The following is a 20,959-nucleotide window of genomic DNA, read 5'->3' on the forward strand; positions in this document are numbered from 1 at the left end:
ACTCGTGCATTGTTCTACTAACTCAAAGCTTTATCAATTGGGACGAGGGTCAGGGTACACTCTGGACAACACGTCGAGTGGATGTCGAAAGCTCCATGCAGCACATCGCAGCAGACACGACAAGGAAATGGACGGGCCATTCACGCGTGTTGACGCGTCTCATGCGCTTCCTGGTCGAGTTGTTGAAGCTTCTTTGGTAGTGCAGCTGGTCGATCGAATCTGACCATAACTCTGGCAGCGTTCTCGGCAAGGCTCACAGTTGGAAGAATCTGGCGCGATGAGCTCGAGCTCTTTGGGCCTTGGCATTGGCATGTGTCTCGTCGGGACCACCGTCTCCAACCTCGTACGACCAGCGAGATCGCCACGATATGGTGTCCCTAATGTCTCTCTCTACGCTATGTACTAGGGACTCAACATTCAAAAATACTCGTTTCTGCACCAGGTGCGTCTCCCCGAGACGCAGCGGCGGCCGTACACCACGCAGTGGCGCTGGTGGCTCGGCTTCGCGTGCGTCGGGCTCGGGTCGATCGCGGACTTTGCCGCACTGACGTTTGCGGCCCAGGTACAAGAATATACTAGTACGGTGACGTGAGCAAATGAGATCTGAGTGGCGGCGTAGAGCGTGATCACGCCGATTGGTGCCTTTACGCTCGTGGCCAACCTCTGCTTTGCGCACTACTGGCTCAAGGAGCCGCTTTGCCGCACCGACGTCGCGGGAACGGGCCTCATCGTGCTCGGCGCGACGACGGTGGCCATTTTTGGGTCGCACGAGAGCCCCGAGTACTCGCTCGACGAGCTCATTGCGCTCTACATGCGCGGAAGCATGGCCGTGTACGCGATCGCGATCCTCGGCCTCGTCGTCTTCTTGTACGATTCACTTTACATATACATCGACTCCGATACATTGATACGAATCCGTTTGTAGCCACGTGGTGCTAATGCGCAGCGAGCAAGTGCTGCGCAAGTGCGGAAAGGCGTCGCCCGAGTACCGCGCGCTCGAGAAGCTCCACCCGCTCTCGTACGCTGGCTTTGCAGGTAGCATCGTCGTGCAACTCGACGTACGACGGCCATCGATGCAGGCATTGTCGGCGCGCAGTCAGTCATGTTTGCCAAAAGCTCGGGCGAGCTCATCCAGCTCTCGCTCCAAGGCCGCAACCAGTTCAATCGAGTCCTCACGTATGTGATCCTCGCGGGCTTGGTCCTAACGATTAGCGTCCAAGTACGTGGCGAGTCGTCGTCGTCTTCTGGGTTGAGACTTTGGTAGACGCACATGCTCGCGCTGGGGCTCAAGCACTTTGATGCGCTCTACATGGTGCCCGTCTTCACCGTACGTACTATCGCGTTGTGTTGCAGCATCGAGTCGAGATCGCATGGTATTAGTGCTTCTTCATTTCGTTCTCGGTCCTCGGTGGCGCCGTGTACTTTGACGAATTCCAAGCCTTTACGCTCTACCAGTCTATCTGCTTCCCGCTCGGCGTCGCCATCACCGTCGGCGGCGTCATTCTCCTCTCGCGGCGTGAGATGCGGCTGAGCGAGGTATGTACACCTGACCTCAATGAGGCTATCATCTTTTGACGCGTTAAACGCTATGCAGACGACGCTCGATGGCACGGCGTCGCCGGGCACCGAGAGCCAAGATTTTGCCCTCACCACAACACCGACCTTCACGCGGCGCGTCGATATCTCGGTAGGCGCTGCACCCTCTCAAGGAGTCCACACTAATAACGGTAGTGTAGTAGGAAACATAGATACCCGACGACACATCGCAATCGTTTTTTGATGCTCGTTCGCACATCTCTTTCCCACTGGTGGTGGCTCCCACGTCGTGTGCGATACACGTCCTGTCTCGTCGTCGCAGGCTTGCGATGATGATGATGATGCTGGACTCTGCGTGTCGCGTGATCAACCAACCTCCTTTGAGCCGCATTCACCAAGTGCAATGTCACGGATCGCCATACATCTCTGATCTTTTAACCCACGAGAAAACTGGTTGCAGCCTCCGCGCCCGCCGTCAACCAAGGCTTGTGGCGCCGTCTGCACGGTTGGAGGACGCATGGTGCTCGAGCGATCCAACGCTGCATTGCATTACGTCCTGTTACGGCGGGTGCGACGTCAAAGCACTGGACAGTATACTTAGTCCAAGAGATGGGACCTTCGTTGCGCAGAGGCGAGGAACACTCTCTCTCGAAATGTCCGAAAAACAGAAAAATGAAAAAAATACAAGGGTCGTCGCCCGGTATTTTAAAAAAGACGACGAAAACTGCACCTCGTCCGAGAGGCAGTCGCGCGCGTTTTGATTGGCGCATTGGATTCTGATGGTGCGTCCAGCGTGCATTAAAATACAGTGTTTTCGACCGTCCCACGGGGCTGTTTTTAGAATACCTTGGTGTTTGTATCCTTTTTGGCGGCGGGGTAAAAACGAGAATAAAAATACAGTACGCCGCCGGCTTCGGGTTTCACAGGCCGGTTATTGCGACAGATTAAAAAACTGCATCGGACCTGCGGGCGCCGAGGTAACCTGCGACCGACGACGCCGCCATGGATGCTCATGCGCTCCATGCTGCTGTAGATGTCCGACCATGAGACCAACACGTCCAACCTCTTCATCGGCATTGGCATCTGCTTGATCGGGTCGACGATCTCGAACCTCGTGCGTCCAGCCAGGCGAGAGCGAGCACGGTTGCTGACTCTCTTCCATGCCTGTGTAGGGGCTCAACATCCAAAAGTACTCGTTCATCATGCAGGCGCACCTGCCCGACCACGAGCGCAAGCCGTACAACACGCAGTGGCGGTGGTGGCTCGGTTTCTTTGGCGTCGGCGTCGGGTCCATCGCGGACTTTGCCGCGCTCACGTTTGCCGCGCAGGTACGCGACCCTCGCCCATGCGCCGCCCACGACAGCGCGTGTGTAGAGTATCATCATGCCGGTCGGCGCCTTTACGCTCGTCTGCAACATCATGTTTGCGCATTTTTGGCTCAAGGAAAAGCTCACGCGCAACGATCTCTGGGGCACCGTGTGGATCGTCATTGGCGCCGTCATGGTCACGATCTTTGGCTCGCACGAGAGCACCAACTACACGCTGCACGAGCTCCTGCGCTTGTACTACCGCTGGGACATGCTCATCTACCTCGTCTTCATCATTGGCGTCGTCTTCTTCCTCTACTCGATGCTCATGAACGCCGAGCGCATTCTGAAAAAGAGGGCGCGCTCTCAACCGAGTACAAGACGGTGCTCAAGACGCACCCGCTCGCGTACGCCGGCCTCGCGGGTACAACTTCTTCGTGCCTCTGGTACAAAAAACTAGAATCTGATTTCCTATTTCTGGTAGGTGTCTTTGGCGCGCAGTCGGTCATGTTTGCGAAATCGACGGGTGAGCTCATCAAGCAGTCGGCGTCCGGTGACAACCAGTTCAACAAGGGTCTGACCTACGTCATTCTCGTCTGCCTCGTCTTGACCATCGCCATGCAGGTGCTCTCCCTGTCCATAAATGATGCGCAATGCATCTGACAATGCCAAGTAGACGCACTTGCTCTCGCTGGGCCTCAAGTACTTTGACGCGCTCTACATCGTACCCGTCTTCCAGTGCTTCTTCATCACGTTCTCGGTGCTCGGCGGCGCGATTTACTTTCAAGAGTTCAAGGACTACTCGGTCACGCAGTACATTTGCTTCCCGCTCGGTGTCTTCATCACGATCTACGGCGTGTGGGTTCTCTCGTCCCGCGAGATGCAGCACGACGTACGCGCATACCGCTGCTTCGACTGTGCCTCATGCATCGTACAATAGGCGGGTGCGCCGCCCGTGCCACCGGCGCCGCCGTCGTCGGCCGAGAGCATCTGCCATGCCGAGCTCCAGCCTAACATGCCTGGCTCCAACATGATGCGCCGCAACTCGAGCAGCCACCGCGTTGTGATGGAGCCCGAATTTTGCCCCGTGTCCAACCCTGCGCAGCTCCTCGAGCGCTCGTCGTCGATCGGCGGGCCCTTTTACGCCACGCAGAGCGTACTGGTACGAAAGCAGTCATTTCGTCGACAAGGGAAAAACAACTCATGATCTTGCTGCTGCTGTAGATGTCGGGTCGGTCCAGCACGGACTTTCAGGCGGTCGGCGACGAGACAGAGATGGTCGCGATGCAGACGCGGCCACTCTCCGAATCGGCGGCGGCGGGCTCGGTGCACCACGCTTAGAGGCACATAGGAGCGATGCTATTAGGAAATCACCACTGCATAACCCTTAAAAGATCATGTACAACAGTAAGATGAGAGAGGAAGGCCAACGGTATCGGCCGTGTCCTCTGCAGCAAGGCATGCTGTTGCATGGCAGGCCGTGGACGGTCCCTGTGCTCATGGGCGTAAGGAAGCGCGGGACAAACGCGACACCTTACCGCCGTCAACCACCGTGTGGAGCTAAACGAGCAAGACATTTCGCCGCAGAATGACCGAGTACACCGTGACATAGCCTTCGACGCCTTCCATGATGATCCTCGGGTTCGCTGGCATATTGACCTCGGCCTGCGTCACGTCGCTACCGATTGGTGAACCCACCGTACACAAGAGAGGACGTATAGTATAGTTGGCGGTGGGTGGTGTTGGGGGTGCAAGGTCATGTCGGACGATCGCCACGCACGTCCTCGTCGGGAGGCTAATGGATGTCACCATGTCCATGCGTTCATGCGAAATGACATGCATGCATGCAAGGGCCATCGCGCTCTCTTGCTCGATCCTCTGCACCTCGGCGACTTCTTGACGTAAATCGAGATTCTGGGATGGCCATGCGCGTAGCCAAAGGAATGTCTTACTTGGAGCATCAGAATCGCCGACTTTTCACAACAATAATGAGCAGCGGATCTTCAGGGGACGCGTACGCCGATGACGCCTTTGAGGACGAGGAGCTGGAGATGGAGACCATCGACGCGCCTCTAAATGCTAATGCGGAGGATGGCTACTCAGACGACGAGGACTTTGAACGGGATGAGGCTTCCACGGTACTACTGGACAACCCGCCGGAGGTCGACGTCCCAGCGCTTCGCGGCGAGGAGCTTCAACCGCCGTGCAGTCCATGCGCACCGCCAGCGCTGCATGCCTTTGTCGTTGCCAAGCTCCGACGCCTTGGCGCCAAGCCGGTCGACACGCGCTTGCAGGCCCCCGTGCCCGTTGCCCTCTTCGCCCGCCTTGGCCGACCGCATCATCCGCCCTCACCGCCAGTAGCGACAAAAAAGCAAGTCGAACAAGGGACTGCTCGTATACCGCGGGCGCTCGTGGACAAGCTCAAGATTCAAACGCTCTTGGCCGTGATGGCCCACGAGACTGCCACGTCACCAACGCGCCATCGCACGCCGCGATCTCTCTTTACGTACGCCGCGTACCACACGAGCCGGCTCCACGACCAGGCGTGGGCCAGCCACATCGACGCGCTCTACGCGCGGCGTCCGGATCCGCTTGCGATCGCCGCCGCCGCCATGAGTGCGCTGCGTCCTGCCTACGCGCCTCTAAATCCCCTTACGCGCCGCTAAATCCCATTGCGCGTCGAGATGAAGATGCTTTGTATTCTTGCTACGTCATAAAATAGGGGCGCGCGCTACGCAGCCGGGTCTATCCGCAGCGCCTCCAGTCGCTGGCGCTGGGCGGCGAGCATGTAGTCAAAGTCGTAGCCGTCGCCCGACGGATGGAGCGTGTGCTCGGCCGAGCCACCGAAGAAGGTTGGAATCACAGACGGCGGCATGACCTTGAGCAGATCGACGCTCGGCGCGTCCATAAAATGCGCCTTCTCCCGGAGCCGCGTGGGCAGTAGCGGCGAGATGATCTTGGTGAGCGTCTTGACAAGCAGTGTAAGCGGCCCGACGCAAATGTTGTCGATGCGGTCGGGGTAGTTGCCTTGGCAGACCTCGATCATGGCTTTCGTGAGGCGCATGTCGACCTCGCGGTACCCGACGTTGGCGCAGTCAGTGACCAAGGTGAAGGTCGAGACACCCGGTGGCATGAGCTCGCGGATGCCGAGCTCGAGCATGAAGACGTGCGTACGCACTTCGAGGTCCTTGTCCATCGTGCTCCAATCCTTCTTCTTGGGTCGGAGCCAAAGAATTGGCCGGCGCCTCAAGTCGTAGCCAAACCAGTACATCGAGCCACTGCGCAGCTGCGGCGCGACCTCGTCCGGCGAGATGGCACCTGCCCGGTACTCGGTGCGCCAGTTGAGGACGCGGTTGAGCTTTTCGGCTGCATATTCGATCGACCGGTTCGGAACGCTAATGACACTGTGAAGGTAGTCGTCCTTCAAGAGGAACTCGGCCTCCTCGGTCGACTGCAGCATCTTGCGGAACGCCCGGACGCGCTCGACCTCCGACAGCGACAAGCCATCCGGGCTCATCGTATCGTCTGTGGATGCTGTGCTGGACGTTGGCGACGGCGGTGCCGAGTCGCAGACAGTGGACGCGTTCGAGGCCATCGACGTCGTGCGCAGCGAGGGCTTCTCGAGCGCCAAGTCACTCGCACGTCGGTGGACAGTCTTGGGCGACGGGACGGGCGTCACAGCCTCCTGCGGGTTGGATGGCTTGATGTCGATCGACTTGCTTCGGCGCGACGGCGTGTGCACGCGGCGAAGGCTTGGTGCAAAGTGGGATGGCGACGAGAGCACTTCAACCGCGTGGAGGTCGTGGAGATAGACCTTGCCAAGGAAGCACCACACGACGAGGACGACCTTCTGGAGGAACGAGACCTCGGCGAGGCTGTCGAGGAAGAGGATCACGAGGAAGGACATGGCCAGCCATTGCATGCCCTCATGGGGCTTGACGTGGCTCGAACCCATGGTCACTTGCTTACTGCGCTGGCGGTGACGCTAAACCCTGAATCTCTCGGAATCTGGGCACGCCGCTTTTGCACCAATGGCATCGCCCGAAATCGAATCCTCCTTCGGGATTGGTTGAAAGCGTAGCGTGTCTGGGCACCCCATTCTTTCCCCCATTAAAATGGCATACAAACACCAAATATAAACAAGCCCAAGTCGACTTTTAAAGCGGGCCAGAATGCCGGTCCTTCCTGGCCTTTCCATTCTACTTGAAATTTGTATGCGGACAGCCTGCGATGATGCAAACCCACAGACGTCGCGACGTGGCACCGCCACGAGGTAAGGGCAGGAGCTGCACGGAACGAGTCGACTAACTAAAGTCGTCGTAGTCGAAGCATCACCCTCGCCCTGATCGTGGTACGGCCACAATTGTTTGATGATTGACTTGATCTACGTTGAACCAAAAGGTCCAGCATGAAATAGCATCAGAGACGACTCTTCCTCGCCGATCTGCAGGCTTCCGCGACCATGATGGTGGAAGCTGATGGTGGATGTCCTTGAAGAGAAGGCTGGGTGCGCGCGGTAGCTACAGATGCATTCCTCCCTGGGAACAAGGCGCCAAGATACTCCATTTTGCGATGGTCTTGAGCCGCTCGCGACGACCAAGAGGATTGACACTCGGGATGTGTGTTAACTTATATACTACGTGTACAACAAACGATCAGAGAGGCTGCGCGTGCGAGACGACAGCCGACTCGGGCGTCGAGGTCGGCAGGGCTTGCATGCGCTCCTTCTGGGACGAGAGCATGTAGTCAAAGTCAAACACATCTTGGTGGCCGTGCGGGTTGAGCATGTGCGTGGCCTTCCCGCCCATGAACGTGGGAATGTACTGGGGCGGCATGAACTCTTCGAGCTCTTTGCCGGGCGACTTCATGAACTTGGCTTTTTCCCGGAGACGCGCGGGTAAGAGCGGCGCCAGCATGCGCGTGAGCGTCTTGACGAGCGTCGTGAGCGGCCCAATGCAAATGGACCCGATGCGGTCCGGGTAGTTGCCCGAGCAAACCTCCATGAGGCCCTTCATGAGGCGGATGTCGACCTCGCGGTACCCGACGTTGGCGCAGTCGGTCACAAACGTGAACGTCGTGCAGCCCGGCGGCATCATGTGCTTGACGCCGAGCTCGATCATAAATACGTGCGCGCGGATCTCGACGGCCGCGTCCATCTTGGACCAGTCCTTCCGCTTGGGCCGCGCCCAAAAGATCGGGCGGTTCATGTAGTCGTAGCCGTACCAATACATGGAGCAGCCGGCAAACTGCATCTGGACGTCCGGCAGCGTAATCGAAGGCGCGCCATAGTCCTGGCGCCACGCAATGCAGCGCTGGAGCTTCTCGGCCGCGTAGTTCATGGTCCGGTTCTTGACGTTCATGACGCTAAAGAGGTACTCGTCCGTAAAGAGGAACGCGCTCGCATCGTCAAAGTCGAGCATCGACTTGAACGTGGCGAGGCGGTCGCGGTCGTCATGGCTCAAGGACGCAAGAAGCATCGTCGACGATGTGGTCGCCAACGCATGTTGGTGCTGCTGGCGGGTCTCGGACGTTGTACTTTTGTCGCCCGTGCTTGGGAACCGATGGCGCAGCGCCGCCGCCGACGCACTGCGCTTCCGCGCATCGGCCTCGGAACTCGGAGCCATGGTCTCGACGGGTGGCACGTAGCTGCCTCGCTTGGCCCGCGGAAGCTTGGTGTACTGTCCGATCGTCGGGAGCATCGTCGGCACATGAGCGTGCGGGTCGTGGAGAAAGAACTTGCCGAGCCACGAGAGCGCAACAAAGACGACCTTGTACGCGAGGCTCATCTCTTGGAGGCTATCGAAGAGGAGGAGCGCGGCCATGGACCCGCAGAGCCAGAGCATGCCCTGGTGGCGCACGTCCATGGCAGCTTTGAGGTCGGCGCGGAACTTCTCCTCTTGGTACTGGAGGTCCATGATGGTCTCTTCGGCCGTCGGCGCAATCGAGCGCGTGACGTCTGGCGAGAGCACATAGCGCGTGCGCGCATTCTCAAATGAAATCGTCTCCGAGTCCATGGGGCTAAAGTAGCCGCGTGCGAGGAGCTGGTTGCCGAGCACGAGCGCCGCTTGCTCGTTCAAAAGGCCGACGCTCATGAGGCACGTGACCGCGTCGTCGCCGTAAAAGCACTCTTGGAGCGTGAGCTCCTTGGACGCGTCAAACGATGAAAAGTCCAGATCCAAGTCGACGGCCGACATGGACAAGCTCTCGTCCGGGCGCGGGTCCTCGACGACGTAAAAGATCTCAATCTCAATGAGCATGCTCACAAAGAGGTTGTGCAGCTCGGGACAGTAGTACCCGTTCGTCTGGTTTTGCTGGCCAACTTGAGTTTCATCTTCGTCGTCCGAGCCCGCGGCGTCGCTGCCGTCTTGGCGCTGGTAGTGGAATTGCCGGTGGAGGTTGTACTGCGTGCGTGAGACGGTCTCAAAGAGACAGTCGTCATCGAGCAGCGTGTACTGCGACACCATGTGCTTGAGGAAGCCTTCGTTGAGGAGCGTGTTGCCGAGCACGAGGGCTTCCGTGCGAGAGTTGCACCCGACGTGCTTTTGGAGGATGTCGAGGACATCCTTCCCGCGGAGAAAGAGGCTACCGCGCTGCGCCTGCAGGTCGTGCACGAGGCGTCTCGCGGCGTCGATGCGCTTGCGGTCAATGCCACTGTTGGCGTCAATGTCATCGTCGTTTGCGTGGGCGACGACGGCGTCGGCCACGACGCGGGTCGTCTTCTTCAAGCTCAAGATCGTGGTCTGGATCGACGAGATCCAGTTTTGCTTTTCTTGCGACGAGCGCGCGTCGAGGATCCACTCCTTCGTCGACTTTGTCTCGGCGTCGACCTCGAGGACGCGGAAGCAGTGCAGGTGCTCGGACGAGACGACGACGACCTCGCACGTGGCGCCGATGAGGTCCACGGACTCGAGCTTCGCCTTGCTCGGCTTGGCCGTGTCCTCGTAGAAGAGGAGCGCGTCGGCCTCCAGCGCCATCACGCGCGTGATCCACTGGTACTCGGACGCGCGGAGGAGGACCTTTGCCGCGCATGCTGCTCTTCGTCGACCGCAAATATATGTGAAATGACCAACCGGCGTGGGAAACGCAAGGCGTCCGTGCGTGAAAAACGTGAAATATCGAAAACCACACACCTGGACACGGCTGTAATTGCATCATTTTTGGCGCGCAAGTCGTCTCCTCGTACCGGTAGCAGGACGGTATCAATAGCAGGACGCTAGAGACTCGCAATGGAGCATTTCGGGTCTTTCTTGTGTCTAGGATGCACGTGACAACGCAGTGCTCAGAAGGTCCACCCTCAACGCGCCGACAGTAGTAGCAGGCGACGCACTGGTAACGTGAAAACGGCAGAGTCGACATTGGTCTGTAGTGCGTTACAGTAGCAAGCTCTGTCGCGGACAAGTGCATACTTGAGCGCACGCCACCACACTTCAAAGGATAGCTTCCGATATAATTCCCAAGAAACTCGAACAACCTGCCATTCTCCTCATCATCACCTGCAGAAACGACTGGAAGGGGCTCATGTTGCTACTGCCATCAACTTACCGTAGCTTGCTGTGCTCTCAAGGCGCTATACTCGAGGAGCGCTGGCGGAATGCGTCGACCTCGCTGCAGTAGTCGACGCCTCTACGGCGTCCGCGTGTTCGGTGTGTTGCACATGCTCGGATTACAGCGCGGTCCGTGGAAAACGTGAAAAACGCAAAGCAGAGTGTGGGAAACCACCGGCATGTGTCACAGCAGCTGATCATGTGTATCCGGAGTCCGGATACTCGTTCGAAAGAGTATCAAGTTGTCAAGCTCCTGGCGTGCGTCTGTGGCCCCGCCCAGGTCGATAAAAGCTTCGACGCACTGCCTTGATTGACGGGTCTTGTAAAATGCTGGCCACCACGGGAGACATCAATTCAAAGTTATGTACCCTTGACGCCAAATTGATGTACTTTTGACACCCATGGCTTCCATGACGTGGCTTCACATCAGCAAAGCCTTTCGACTGTTGGCCAATCATCATCGTGTCAAAGCCAGCGTACTTGGCATCAGGATTGGACGGGCTGGTTCCGGGCGAGTGGGCAACAATACAAGATGCCCGTCGTGCAGGTCTACCGCCGTGCAGTTGCACGTCGACTCGCCACTCCGTTGGAGCCATGTCTTTTGAAGCAATAAAGTGCATCTTTACTTTTGGAGCTTAAAATGAAGTAACGTTATGTATCTTCCGACTTCAGAGCCACACGATAAGCGCCCCATACCAGGTTCGGTGGTCTTGGAATCGTTTCTCACGACGGAGCAGGTAGACCTTGACGCCGTTCAAAAGAGGCTGCTGGTCTTGGTGCTTGCTGTGCTTACCGGCGCCCGCAATGACACAAATACGCTGGTGTCCCTTGGCCTCCATAATAGGCAGCGTCTCAGCAAGCAACTGTTCGGCGCCTCGGAGCGAGAGGTAATGCACGTCGATCTGGCCAGTCGCGACACAGTTCCAATTGCGAGAGCGAGCAATGGTGTCGACAGCCTTGAGCCTCTTCACCTGCTGTCTCTCCTTAAGATCTCGTTGGATGGCCAGCTCTTTCTTGAAGCTGATCCAGTCACCCCTCGCCTTGGCTCTCCCAGCCTTCTCATACGACCGTTGGAAGAGGACATCTTCGCGAGTCGTCTGGAACTCGGCGAAGAGGTAGTCGACTCCTGTCTGCACTCGGTGGGGCTGAGCTGGATTCTACATAGCACGACGCGTTAGAACTCTAGCGTTCATACGGCATTCGATGCTTACGGAGTTCCATGTGAGGGTACTGGACCATGAGCGGCTGGAAGTCATGGAGGACGCAGGAGTTCCTGGGCGACCCGTGGGGATGGAGGAGCCGAGTGAGCCAAGTGCGGCAGCATTCAAAACGAGGCCGGATTGAACGCTGGAGTTGGCCATGCTGCACTTGCGGGAAGATTTCCAACTGATAGCTTAAGTGACCAGCCTTGGTGTCTTTCATGATCGAAATCTACTTTGTGCCATACGTCGACCTACACTCACTCCATGTACTGCCTCGTCGCAGGGCATTTGAATGGCAAGGGGCAAGGGGTATACTATACCCCTTGCCATTCAAATGCCCTAAAAGCTAAATTCCATAATATGGGATTGAGCCAATGTGGTTTCTACGGGCCTTTGCGTCGCGATAGAGCTCACGACGCAGCTTGACGCTGGTGCGACCACCCTGTCGTATTATATGCTGCCGTGCGACGCGGTGCGACCGGGTCGAGGCCAATTGAAACGTGATGCAAACGCAGCCAGCGGCTCGAATTCATTTCTACAGTACGTCTCTTGTTCACGACGACTGAACTTTTACAAATTTGCAGAGGAATGAGTCATTGAACGCGACAGCTCGCAGCGATGCATCGATATCTCGGAGCTCGGAGCTGGTGGCACGTCATGTAGACCATGCCGCATGTCGCCTTGGACGCCCAGGATAGTTCCGGTACCATTAGTAGTAGAACTGTCAGAGAAAAAGGTTCAGCCGCCGTGTTCAAGCGACGTGCTGTAGAAATGAATTCGAGCCGCTGGGAGCGTTTGCATCACGTTTGAAGAGGCTTCGACCCGGTCGCACCGCGTCGTACGGCAGGGTGGTCGCAAGCGGCATGCGCCGGTCAACTGTCGACGGAGAAGCTCGGCGTCACTTGCCCGTGGAGGCTCCCAGGCATCCTGATGACTCGATTGAATTCGCGTTGGTCGGGAAATGGCCCAAACGGACCGTCGTCGTCGTCGTCGACGGTTTTGCCCGCGGCCGCGAGGCTGTCGACGATCCCAACATCCATGTCGGTATCGCTGTCACTACCGCTATACGCCGAGCCAGAGAGGTCGTCGTCATCGTCGTCCGAGTCGGCGCCCATGACAAAGTCCGAGTCGTCTTCTTCCGAGTCGCCTTCGGGCGCCACGGGCGTGTCGCCCGTGCTTTCGCTCGGGTCGTCACGCGCGTCATCGTCCTTGAGCATTTTGAACATGCTGACAAACTCGGTGATGCTTGGCATTTCTTGCTTCTCGACCATCGAGAACTCGACCGAGGGTCCACCGACGACGTCGACGATCAAGTCGAAGGACCGCAGGTGCAACGACGTCTTGCGGCCCGTCTCGATCGCGTCGACTTCGCTTCGGCTCAAGAAGAGCGGCGGGTTCAAAAAGCAGAGCCTAGTAATATACAGGCATCACGACTCTGTGGCGTCGAGAAGAGGAGTACCCTTCGCGAAGAAAGAAGAGGTGGCCACTCGTGGTCTTGCGATAGCACTTGACAAACGACTCGCCGTGCGTGCTTACGTAGCGTCGGTCGCCCGTCATGGGCTCGGCGATGACGCGGATGTGGCTCATGAGCCGTTGGAGCTGCATCTGGACCGCGACGTGGAGCTTGGCTTGTGTTACGGACGCATCGTTCTCCAGTTCAGCGTCGTGCAGAAGGATGTTTTCGTTGGGAATCACTGCGCTCGTCGCGCTTACATCGAATGCAATGTACTTGAGCGTCGACTTGCGGTAGCTTACGGGCGTTTCCAGCCGCAGCACAAACTCGTACGACGCTACCTTGGTCTTGGACACGGTGCTCTATCCACAGATGCATGAGCTATAGCGCAGTGGTGTCGAGAGGGTTGTCGTACGTGGCGTGGCAGCTTGAGCAGCGCGTCTACGTTCGTGTACGGTGTCGTCACGACAAAGTCCTTGCCCGTGATCGTCACGTTGTAGTCGCCGAAATCAATGTCGAGCTTGCCTTTCGGCACGATGCAGGTCGTCTTGGGCAGCGTGAAGATGAGGTTGTCGCCCGCCGACCCACTCATGGCCGCGGTCTTGACAAACTCGGCGTGGTGCTGCTTGGCAATGGCCAGAGAGCCCTCGAGGAACTTGATCGTGTTCTGCCACGTGGCCACGTCATCGTCCTCGACAGCGACGGCCTCGGCAATCGCAAAGCAGAGGGCTGCGCCATCGCGCAGGTCGGCGATGCTGCGCATGCTCTCGTCGGCCATCTTCAGTCTCGGTGGTCGACCAACAAACCGGGAGTTGTCGGGAATTTGCGAACGTTAAACGTGGGTCAAACCGATAAACCCGCGACGTCGATGGACATAAAACGCAAATTTTGCCCATGCTGCTGCTGCGCGCAACCACCGCCCGTGTGCTCCGCCCGTCCGTGCTCCAGCGCTGGACGAGCTCGTGGACCTTCTCGTCGGGCCTCGCTTCGCTGCCGCATCCCAAGAAGAAGCGTGGCGAAGACGCTGCCTTCGTATCGCCCACGGCGGTCGGCGTCGCGGACGGCGTCGGTGGCTGGGCGTCCAAGGGTCCGCACACCCTTTTTATGCACGGATCCTCACGCATGCATAGGCATCGACTCGGGCGCGTACTCGCGCGCTCTCATGAAGGTCTGCGAAGCCACGCCCGTGAGCAACCCCGTCGCACGCCTCAATGCGGCGTACGAAGCCGCAACGGTACTCGTCGACCTTCTCGCTGCGTACATGGTGGCCACGCTACTACTGCCTAGGTACCTGGTAGCTCGACGGCTTGCGTTGTGAGCTTACAAGGTAGTTCATATATATATGCCCACGCGTCGTGTGGTCCTCAGCGACGTCAATCGCCATAGGTGCCGAGATCACGGCGGCCAACTTGGGCGACTCGGGGTTCCTCCACTGCCGTCAAGAAGACAGCAAATGGACGCTTCTCTTCGAGTCGCCGCCGCAGTGCCACTACTTCAACTGCCCGCTCCAGCTCGGTATGGACAGCCGGGACCAGGTACACGGCGTGGGAGATACGCAGGCGGGACCCACAACGCTGTGCTTGTAGCCCAAGCATGCAGACGTGACGCAGCACACTGCGCTGCCGAACGACTTGATCCTTGTCGCGACCGACGGCGTGTACGTTGTCGCAACGAGGCAACACGGGTCGTCTCATGCCTTGGCGTAGGTTTGACAACCTCTTCACCGAAGAGCTCCTGCAGCTCCTCGACCAGATCTCCGAGATCCACCCGCCGACGCCCGAGAACGTACTCGGCTTCTACTAAGCGTCGATTGGTTGCTCAGCGTTCCAGTAGATGCCGGTCTTTGCCAAGATCATTGCTGAAGTGACGCAAAAGGTCGCGGCCTCCGAGACGCGCATGACGCCGTTCGCCGTGTCGGCGCGTCACGCTGGGTACACTACGCTTTCTTTTGCGTGCTCCCACTCATGGTGCGCTAGGTACACGTCGACGACGGGTGGCAAGATGGACGATATTACGGTGGTTACGGCGCTCGTTCAGGAAAACTAGAGAAATCCCAGCTTCTTTACACGCTGTAGCCGATCGCACCGAGAAGCACGGCAGCAAGAACCGTCATTGGAGAGTGCTTGCGCGTCTGGCTCGAGGACGACGATGGCGGCCATGGGTCATCCGACGCACTCGTGGCGGCATCTGGGAGCGTACTGGGAGCGTTGCCGGCGCTCATGTTGGGCGACGCCGACGGGAAGCACGACGCCGCGAGGCTGCGAACAAACGCAGGCATCGTGATCGTCGTTCCTTGGATCGCGAGTGTGCAATTGGGGAGCGCGGCCGTCTCAAGGCTGCTCAACGTCGCAGTGCATGCCGGGTCCGAGCACAGCAGTGGCATCTGCGCCGCGGTCGGCCACGCCGTCGGCGGTGTCAGCGTAAAGTTGGTCGCAGAGCTGCACTTGGTGAGGTTTGTAAAGAACGGCAAGAGCGTCGAGGCGAGACCGACATAGCTGCACGCGCTCGACGTTGTCGCCTCCAGTAGCCCGACGCTCGCGGGATTCGAGAGCGCGGGACTCGCGAGCGCCATACTAGCGTGGCACAGCGTCGCGAAAAACAAGCTCGCCGCGAGAAGAGACATATCCGTCGGATAGAACGTGTGCAGGCAAGGGCAAACTGCAAAGTGCTGTCGAGTTACGTTCCGAGTTGTGGTGGGTGGCCTGTCGACCGCGGCCTGTCCACGCCTGGCCGTGCTATCAATCGAACGTACTAGTACTGAATGCGAGCGACGAAGACGACCTGGGAAGCACCTAGACATGGTCGCACTGCGCTCTCCTGGGGCTGCCCGTCTCGTGTGTCAGGTTCACGCGCGTCTTGTTCTTCTTCTATACCGTCTCCTGAGCTTGGCAATTCGAGTTTCTGATCCGCCTTTGTACAATGGACCCTTGGCGCCAAACTCGTGCTTGCACCGAGGACGTGTTTGTAGAGCGTGCGATCGAATATATCTTGTTTGGCATTAGTACACTATAGTCGTTGTAGTAGGGTAGGGTTAATAGGGCGAGTGGGCCGGCGCATTTCCTGCGAGCGCCTTGGCCTTGCGCGCGGACGCCGCATAGCCGACGACGAGGCAAGCGAACGCAAAGACGCTCCACCACGTGACGATGCGGAAGCCGATGCGGTACATGTACGCTTCGTCTGGCGCCCCTGACGCGCCCATTTCGGTGTTGACCATAATGATGTTCATGACGAGCCCCGGAATGTAGTTGGAGGCCGCGTAGCCGAGAAAGTTGTACGACGTGTACGCGACCGACGACGCGAGCGGGCGCAGATGCGGCGGCGCGCACGCAATCACGATGCCTGAGCACGGCGAGAGGAGTGCGCCGCCACAAAAGAGCATCGTCCAGAGCAGCACCGCGATGACAAATGTGTTGTTGGAGAAAGAAATCGGGAGCGCGGCGGCGACGCTACAGACGCCGAGCACCATGCAGATGCGGAGCGCCTTGGCCTCCTGGACCGGGCCGGCGTAGCCGCCAATGTAGTCGATGAGCTTGCCGCCAAAAACGACGCCGAGGATCGGTCCGGTGCCCGAGACGACGAGGTACGCGAGGTGGATCGTGTAGGCCGAGTCGTCGAGGTTGGTCGTGAGGAAGAGCGTCGTCCAGTACTGGATGCCCGTGACGCAGAAGAAGAGCGACGAGAGCCCGAGCACGATCGACGTAAACACGGGAATGCGGAGGAGCGTGCAAATGTTGCTCCAGTTGCTCTTGCCATCGTCAAAGAACGAGTCATACTCGTCTTCGTCCTCGTTCTCGAGGTACGAGATGGATTCGCGCCGCGACGGACGCATCACAATGTGGTCGTCCGGAATGCCAAAGATACCGAGCGCGAGCGGCAAGACAAGGAGCACTTGGAAGAGGAACGGCCAGCGCCAGCAAAACAAGGTGCCGCAGCCCATGTAGCTTTCGCCCACCCAGACCGTGACGGACCCGAGAAGGTACCCGACCGTGACGCCCATGGGCACGGCGCCCTGGAGGTAGCTCATCCATTGCCCACGGCGCGACTTGGGAGCAAACTCGTGGACCCACAGCGGCGCGTAGACGCACAAGAACGCTTGCGTAAAGCCAATGAGGCCGCGGAAGAAGATCAAAAGCAGCTTCGAGTACCAGTGGTTCACAGGCGTGAAGGCGAAGACGAAGACGCACGCGTTGTTGAGGACGAGGCTGAAGCCGAGCACGACCTTGGGCGAGAAGCGCCGGAAGAGGTAGCCCGAGAGCGGCGAGCCGAGCGAGAGCGCAATGTACACGATGGCGCCGAGGAGGCCTTGGTCTTGCGGCGTGAGCTCAAACGTTTCTGTAAACTGCACGAGGAGCGCGGGCACAGCGCCAGCCTCGAGGTAGACGAAGATCTGCGCCATGATGATGAACTTGAAGAGGTAGGCCGCGTCCTTCTGGCGCGCCACATGGAGCGCGGCCTTGTCGAGGCGCGGGTCATTGATGGCCGTCGTCGTCTGGTACGAGACGTGCTTCTCGGTCGGCAGGAGCGACGCCGACTCGACGTCCGTAGCTCGGGGCATCCTCTTCACGACTGAGAGCCGCCTTTGTCTTTATACGAAAAAAGAGTGGCGTTTTTTACACGTTTTAATCCCGTTGCATACAAACGTCAAGTGGAAAGGAATAAAACGACACGCCAAACGCAATGGCGCATCAATGAACTGCTGTTTTTATCAAGTGCACACAAAAGGAAGTGGTGTATTTTAATTCCACTTTTTATATTTTAATGCCACGGCCAGTGTGGAGCTTGATGTTTGTATGCACATATCACACACGACGCACAACATGGTATTTAAATACATGCGTGGCGTTGCAGCCATTTGATAAGTGGTCAAAACTGACTTCAACGTTGCGACAGGCGGCATCAAATAGTGTATCAAGGCGTCGCACTCTATATTCGGCCGACGTAGTAGCTATTACGAGTAGAATTGCCCATCGCTGCGGCACGCGTCGGCACCGATCGACGATGACGACGTATACTTATGTTGCATGCATACTGTGTGTGCAGCTTGCCAAGGGTCACGCCACCACAGTACTCGGATAGCACACTATTAGTGTGTCATGCGTGTCAACGGATATGGTGTGTGTATCATGCGGAGTCGGAGGGTGACGAGGATGCTCATGGCGGCTGCGCTCTCGTCTCTTCTCGGAAAACACCGCGGTGAGGAACGTTCTGCTAACGCGATGTGGCATTGTTATGACGTCCTCTATCAAGCGTCGTCTCTAGAGTCTCTAGGCAAAGCTGGGCTGCCAGTTGCCGCGGAGGAGATCCGCGATCGGGACGCGGACCTGCGCCATGCTGTCGCGGTCGCGCACCGTCACCGATTGGTCCGCGAGCGTCTCGAAATCCACCGTGACGCAGTATGGCGTGCCGACTTCATCTTGGCGGCGGTACCGGCGGCCTATCAAAACAAGATGAGATGGACGATAGATGTCGAGGCCGTCGCACCGATCGAGCCCGTGACGTCAAAGTCGCAGCTCGCTTGCACCGTGAGGTCGCGGTAAAAGGAGCGTGCGACATCGACGAGCTCGCCCTTGCTCTGCAGCGGCAAGACGGCAAACTAAGGGGCAAACATAGGAGATGGCGTTGCTTCATCCTCGTACCTTGTACGGCGCAATGTCCGGATGCAGCCGCAGGACCGTGCGCTTCCTACACTCACGAGTCCATTCGCTTCATCCAGAGATGACGACGACGCACCGGCCAGCGACTTCTTCTTCGTCGTACGCATCCAGGAGCATCGCAAGCAAGACGCGGCCAGTGCCCAATGCAGGCTCGACCACATGAGGCATGCACACCTATAGCATCATCCTCGTGTCAGGGCATCGGCGCAATGAGTGTAGGAATACCTCCTTTGTCGTCGGGTCCTGGTAACTCAAGTCCTTCTTGGACGCTTCCATGTGCTTGCGCAAGTCATAGTCGGTGCGGTTGGCAACTATAAGATCCTAGTCGACCTCGTTCCTGCACGCAGGTCGTGCCACGTACTGCCCCAGAGCTCGCTCCAACCAAACGGGTACAAAAACTCAATGTCGGTCGTCGCGCGCGCGTAGTGGGCAAGCTCCTACCGCAGGCATGATCAATCGGCCGCACCGAAGGCATATGCACCGCTTGGTCGTGGACCCGCTTCTTGATGTTGGCTTCCTTCACGCCGTGCTTGATGAGCCAGTTGTAGCACTCGTCCACCCAGTAGTTAAACCTACAGGGATGTCGTCAGGATGAAACTCGTCCTTGCAAAAATGGCCGCACCAGTTGTCCGACTCGTCCGGGGGACAAAAGTACTGCAATTCGAGCTGCTCAAACTCGCGCGTCCGGAAGAGAAAGTGGCCGGGCGAAATCTCATTGCGGAACGATTTGCCCATTTGGCCGACGCCAAACGGCAGGCGCCGGCGCATGGTCGAGACGACGTGCTGGAAGTTGATGTACGCGCCTTGCGCCGTCTCGGGGCGAAGGTAGACCCACTCGCTAAGCCATGCATATCGTCCTCATGCCATGATTGCGTAAGAGTGATACAAGTGTACCTCGTCTCGTCGGTCGAGCCCATGTTGGTGCGGAAGAGGAGGTTGAAGAGCCGCGTCTTTTGCAGCGACGAGCTGCCGCAGGACGGGCAGCTCAGCTTGTGCGTCGCAATGAGCTCGTCAATCGCCTCGCACGAGAGGCCACCGGCTTCCTCAACGCCCGTGACATCAGACGCGTTCTCGATCAGCTTGTCGGCGCGCACGCGGCTGTTGCACTCCTTGCAGACCGTCATGGGGTCGGTAAAGTTGCCAATGTGCCCCGACGCCTCCCAGACGCGCGAGCTCAGGATCACGGACGAGTCGAGGCCGACGCAGTCCGTGCGCGACTGCACGAAGTGGCGCCACCACGCGTCCTGGATGTTCTTCTTCATCTGGACGCCGAGTGGGCCGTAGTCGAAGCTGTTGGCGAGGCCGCCGTAGATGTCCGAGCCGGGATACACAAAGCCGCGGTGGCGGCAGAGGTTCACGACCTTCTCCTGGAGGTCCGGCGCCTTGGTCACCTTGGAGCGCGCCTGCACTTGGCCGGCGAGGCGGCCCACGATCGGTCGGCGCAACATGCCTGGCACGCGAAAGATTTGCTGGTGTTCATGCTGTCATGTTGTTTTCGGCACATGCCACATTGTACTGCACCTGGTTTGTGGCGAAAAGAAACAGCTCCAGCGGCAAACAAGGGCCAACATTGCAAGAAAGCATTGGTGCACATCCTCGTGCTTGGGTCTACGAGTCCTGCAACCTACTGGAGCGGCGCGACGACGACCCACCGCGCCAGCGACGTCGAATGATGATTGCGACATCACGCCATGCCGAATCCGCCGTCTACATGCCGAATTAAATTGTTTGCACATGGCATATGCCACACCCCGGCTTTGAACCAGGATTCAACCGTATCCGGATAATGCGGTCTGGCGCCCCGGGGTCCGCTGATACAGGCGGCGACAGGGGGAAAGAAAGGCGTCGGGATAAACCCATGGCCGGCCTCTAATTGGGTGACCAACGCTTGCTGATGGAGGGTACGTAATGTCTACGTCAATTCAGTGAAGACGGCGCTGGGTGCACTGTCGTGTGGCTGTGCACCGTCACGGCGCCATGTCGTCGTCATCATCAACACAAAATACCCGTGGTGTGCGGCGCAGAGAAGGGCAGGTGCCATGGCTGAGCGCTGCGCGTTTGCACGCACTTGGGTGCTATTAGAAATGGCGCGGTCTGGCTATATAGTTGAAGAATGGAATGAATGGCCGACGTCGCAGGCCACTTGATTTCACTGGATTTCATGGCGCCGGTCGCACCTAGGCGCATCAGCATACAAAGCCAAGTGACACCTTGAATTACGGCATCCGCAAGGTGCGACGGTGCAGCTGGGCTGGGAGAAACC

At 58.3% G+C, this 20,959-nt stretch overlaps 10 protein-coding genes across 10 annotated transcripts; 3 read left to right on the forward strand and 7 right to left on the reverse strand.

Moving 5' to 3' along the window:
* Positions 1-270: 270 nt before the first annotated feature.
* On the forward strand, positions 271-4,184 carry SPRG_07403 (hypothetical protein; the record flags this gene model as incomplete). The annotated part of the gene is made up of 16 exons (XM_012346189.1): positions 271-343; positions 407-562; positions 620-867; positions 926-1,035; positions 1,080-1,219; positions 1,265-1,327; positions 1,381-1,536; positions 1,595-1,687; positions 2,570-2,650; positions 2,709-2,864; positions 2,911-3,147; positions 3,201-3,267; positions 3,328-3,467; positions 3,520-3,735; positions 3,784-4,005; positions 4,068-4,184. Exons 1-16 carry the CDS (start codon positions 278-280, stop codon positions 4,182-4,184), a joined length of 2,268 nt encoding a protein of 755 aa, XP_012201579.1. The 5' UTR covers positions 271-277.
* A 647-nt stretch (positions 4,185-4,831) lies between these two features.
* Positions 4,832-5,509, forward strand: SPRG_07404 (hypothetical protein; the record flags this gene model as incomplete). The annotated part of the gene is made up of 1 exon (XM_012346190.1): positions 4,832-5,509. One exon carries the CDS (start codon positions 4,832-4,834, stop codon positions 5,507-5,509), a length of 678 nt encoding a protein of 225 aa, XP_012201580.1.
* A 13-nt stretch (positions 5,510-5,522) lies between these two features.
* On the reverse strand, positions 5,523-6,838 carry SPRG_07405 (hypothetical protein). Its single transcript, XM_012346191.1, has one exon. The coding sequence runs from the start codon at positions 6,796-6,798 to the stop codon at positions 5,575-5,577; it is 1,224 nt and encodes a 407-aa protein (XP_012201581.1). The 5' UTR covers positions 6,799-6,838; the 3' UTR covers positions 5,523-5,574.
* Positions 6,839-7,498: 660 nt separating this feature from the next.
* Positions 7,499-9,817, reverse strand: SPRG_07406 (hypothetical protein; the record flags this gene model as incomplete). The annotated part of the gene is made up of 1 exon (XM_012346192.1): positions 7,499-9,817. One exon carries the CDS (start codon positions 9,815-9,817, stop codon positions 7,499-7,501), a length of 2,319 nt encoding a protein of 772 aa, XP_012201582.1.
* A 1,238-nt stretch (positions 9,818-11,055) lies between these two features.
* Positions 11,056-11,748, reverse strand: SPRG_20401 (hypothetical protein; the record flags this gene model as incomplete). The annotated part of the gene is made up of 2 exons (XM_012346239.1): positions 11,056-11,544; positions 11,599-11,748. The coding sequence occupies 2 exons, from the start codon at positions 11,746-11,748 to the stop codon at positions 11,056-11,058; spliced, it is 639 nt and encodes a 212-aa protein (XP_012201629.1).
* A 1,251-nt stretch (positions 11,749-12,999) lies between these two features.
* Positions 13,000-13,820, reverse strand: SPRG_07407 (hypothetical protein; the record flags this gene model as incomplete). Its single annotated transcript, XM_012346193.1, has 2 exons — positions 13,000-13,404; positions 13,458-13,820. The coding sequence occupies 2 exons, from the start codon at positions 13,818-13,820 to the stop codon at positions 13,000-13,002; spliced, it is 768 nt and encodes a 255-aa protein (XP_012201583.1).
* A 116-nt stretch (positions 13,821-13,936) lies between these two features.
* Positions 13,937-15,088, forward strand: SPRG_07408 (hypothetical protein; the record flags this gene model as incomplete). Its single annotated transcript, XM_012346194.1, has 8 exons — positions 13,937-14,129; positions 14,173-14,306; positions 14,330-14,372; positions 14,429-14,577; positions 14,629-14,699; positions 14,749-14,827; positions 14,876-14,973; positions 15,019-15,088. The coding sequence occupies 8 exons, from the start codon at positions 13,937-13,939 to the stop codon at positions 15,086-15,088; spliced, it is 837 nt and encodes a 278-aa protein (XP_012201584.1).
* A 63-nt stretch (positions 15,089-15,151) lies between these two features.
* On the reverse strand, positions 15,152-15,614 carry SPRG_07409 (hypothetical protein; the record flags this gene model as incomplete). Its single annotated transcript, XM_012346195.1, has 2 exons — positions 15,152-15,164; positions 15,214-15,614. 2 exons carry the CDS (start codon positions 15,612-15,614, stop codon positions 15,152-15,154), a joined length of 414 nt encoding a protein of 137 aa, XP_012201585.1.
* Positions 15,615-16,012: 398 nt separating this feature from the next.
* Positions 16,013-17,624, reverse strand: SPRG_07410 (hypothetical protein). The gene has a single exon (XM_012346196.1). The coding sequence runs from the start codon at positions 17,595-17,597 to the stop codon at positions 16,074-16,076; it is 1,524 nt and encodes a 507-aa protein (XP_012201586.1). The 5' UTR covers positions 17,598-17,624; the 3' UTR covers positions 16,013-16,073.
* A 621-nt stretch (positions 17,625-18,245) lies between these two features.
* On the reverse strand, positions 18,246-20,175 carry SPRG_07411 (glycyl-tRNA synthetase). Its single transcript, XM_012346197.1, has 9 exons — positions 19,591-20,175; positions 19,319-19,534; positions 19,178-19,268; positions 19,058-19,133; positions 18,922-19,007; positions 18,773-18,870; positions 18,679-18,724; positions 18,524-18,635; positions 18,246-18,476 (listed from the first exon to the last, which is right to left on the reverse strand). The coding sequence occupies exons 1-9, from the start codon at positions 20,142-20,144 to the stop codon at positions 18,307-18,309; spliced, it is 1,449 nt and encodes a 482-aa protein (XP_012201587.1). The 5' UTR covers positions 20,145-20,175; the 3' UTR covers positions 18,246-18,306.
* Between the last annotated feature and the right edge of the window lie 784 nt (positions 20,176-20,959).

The sequence above is a fragment of the Saprolegnia parasitica genome, assembly GCF_000151545.1.
Source record: "Saprolegnia parasitica CBS 223.65 unplaced genomic scaffold supercont2.27, whole genome shotgun sequence".
Lineage (NCBI taxonomy): Eukaryota > Oomycota > Saprolegniomycetes > Saprolegniales > Saprolegniaceae > Saprolegnia > Saprolegnia parasitica.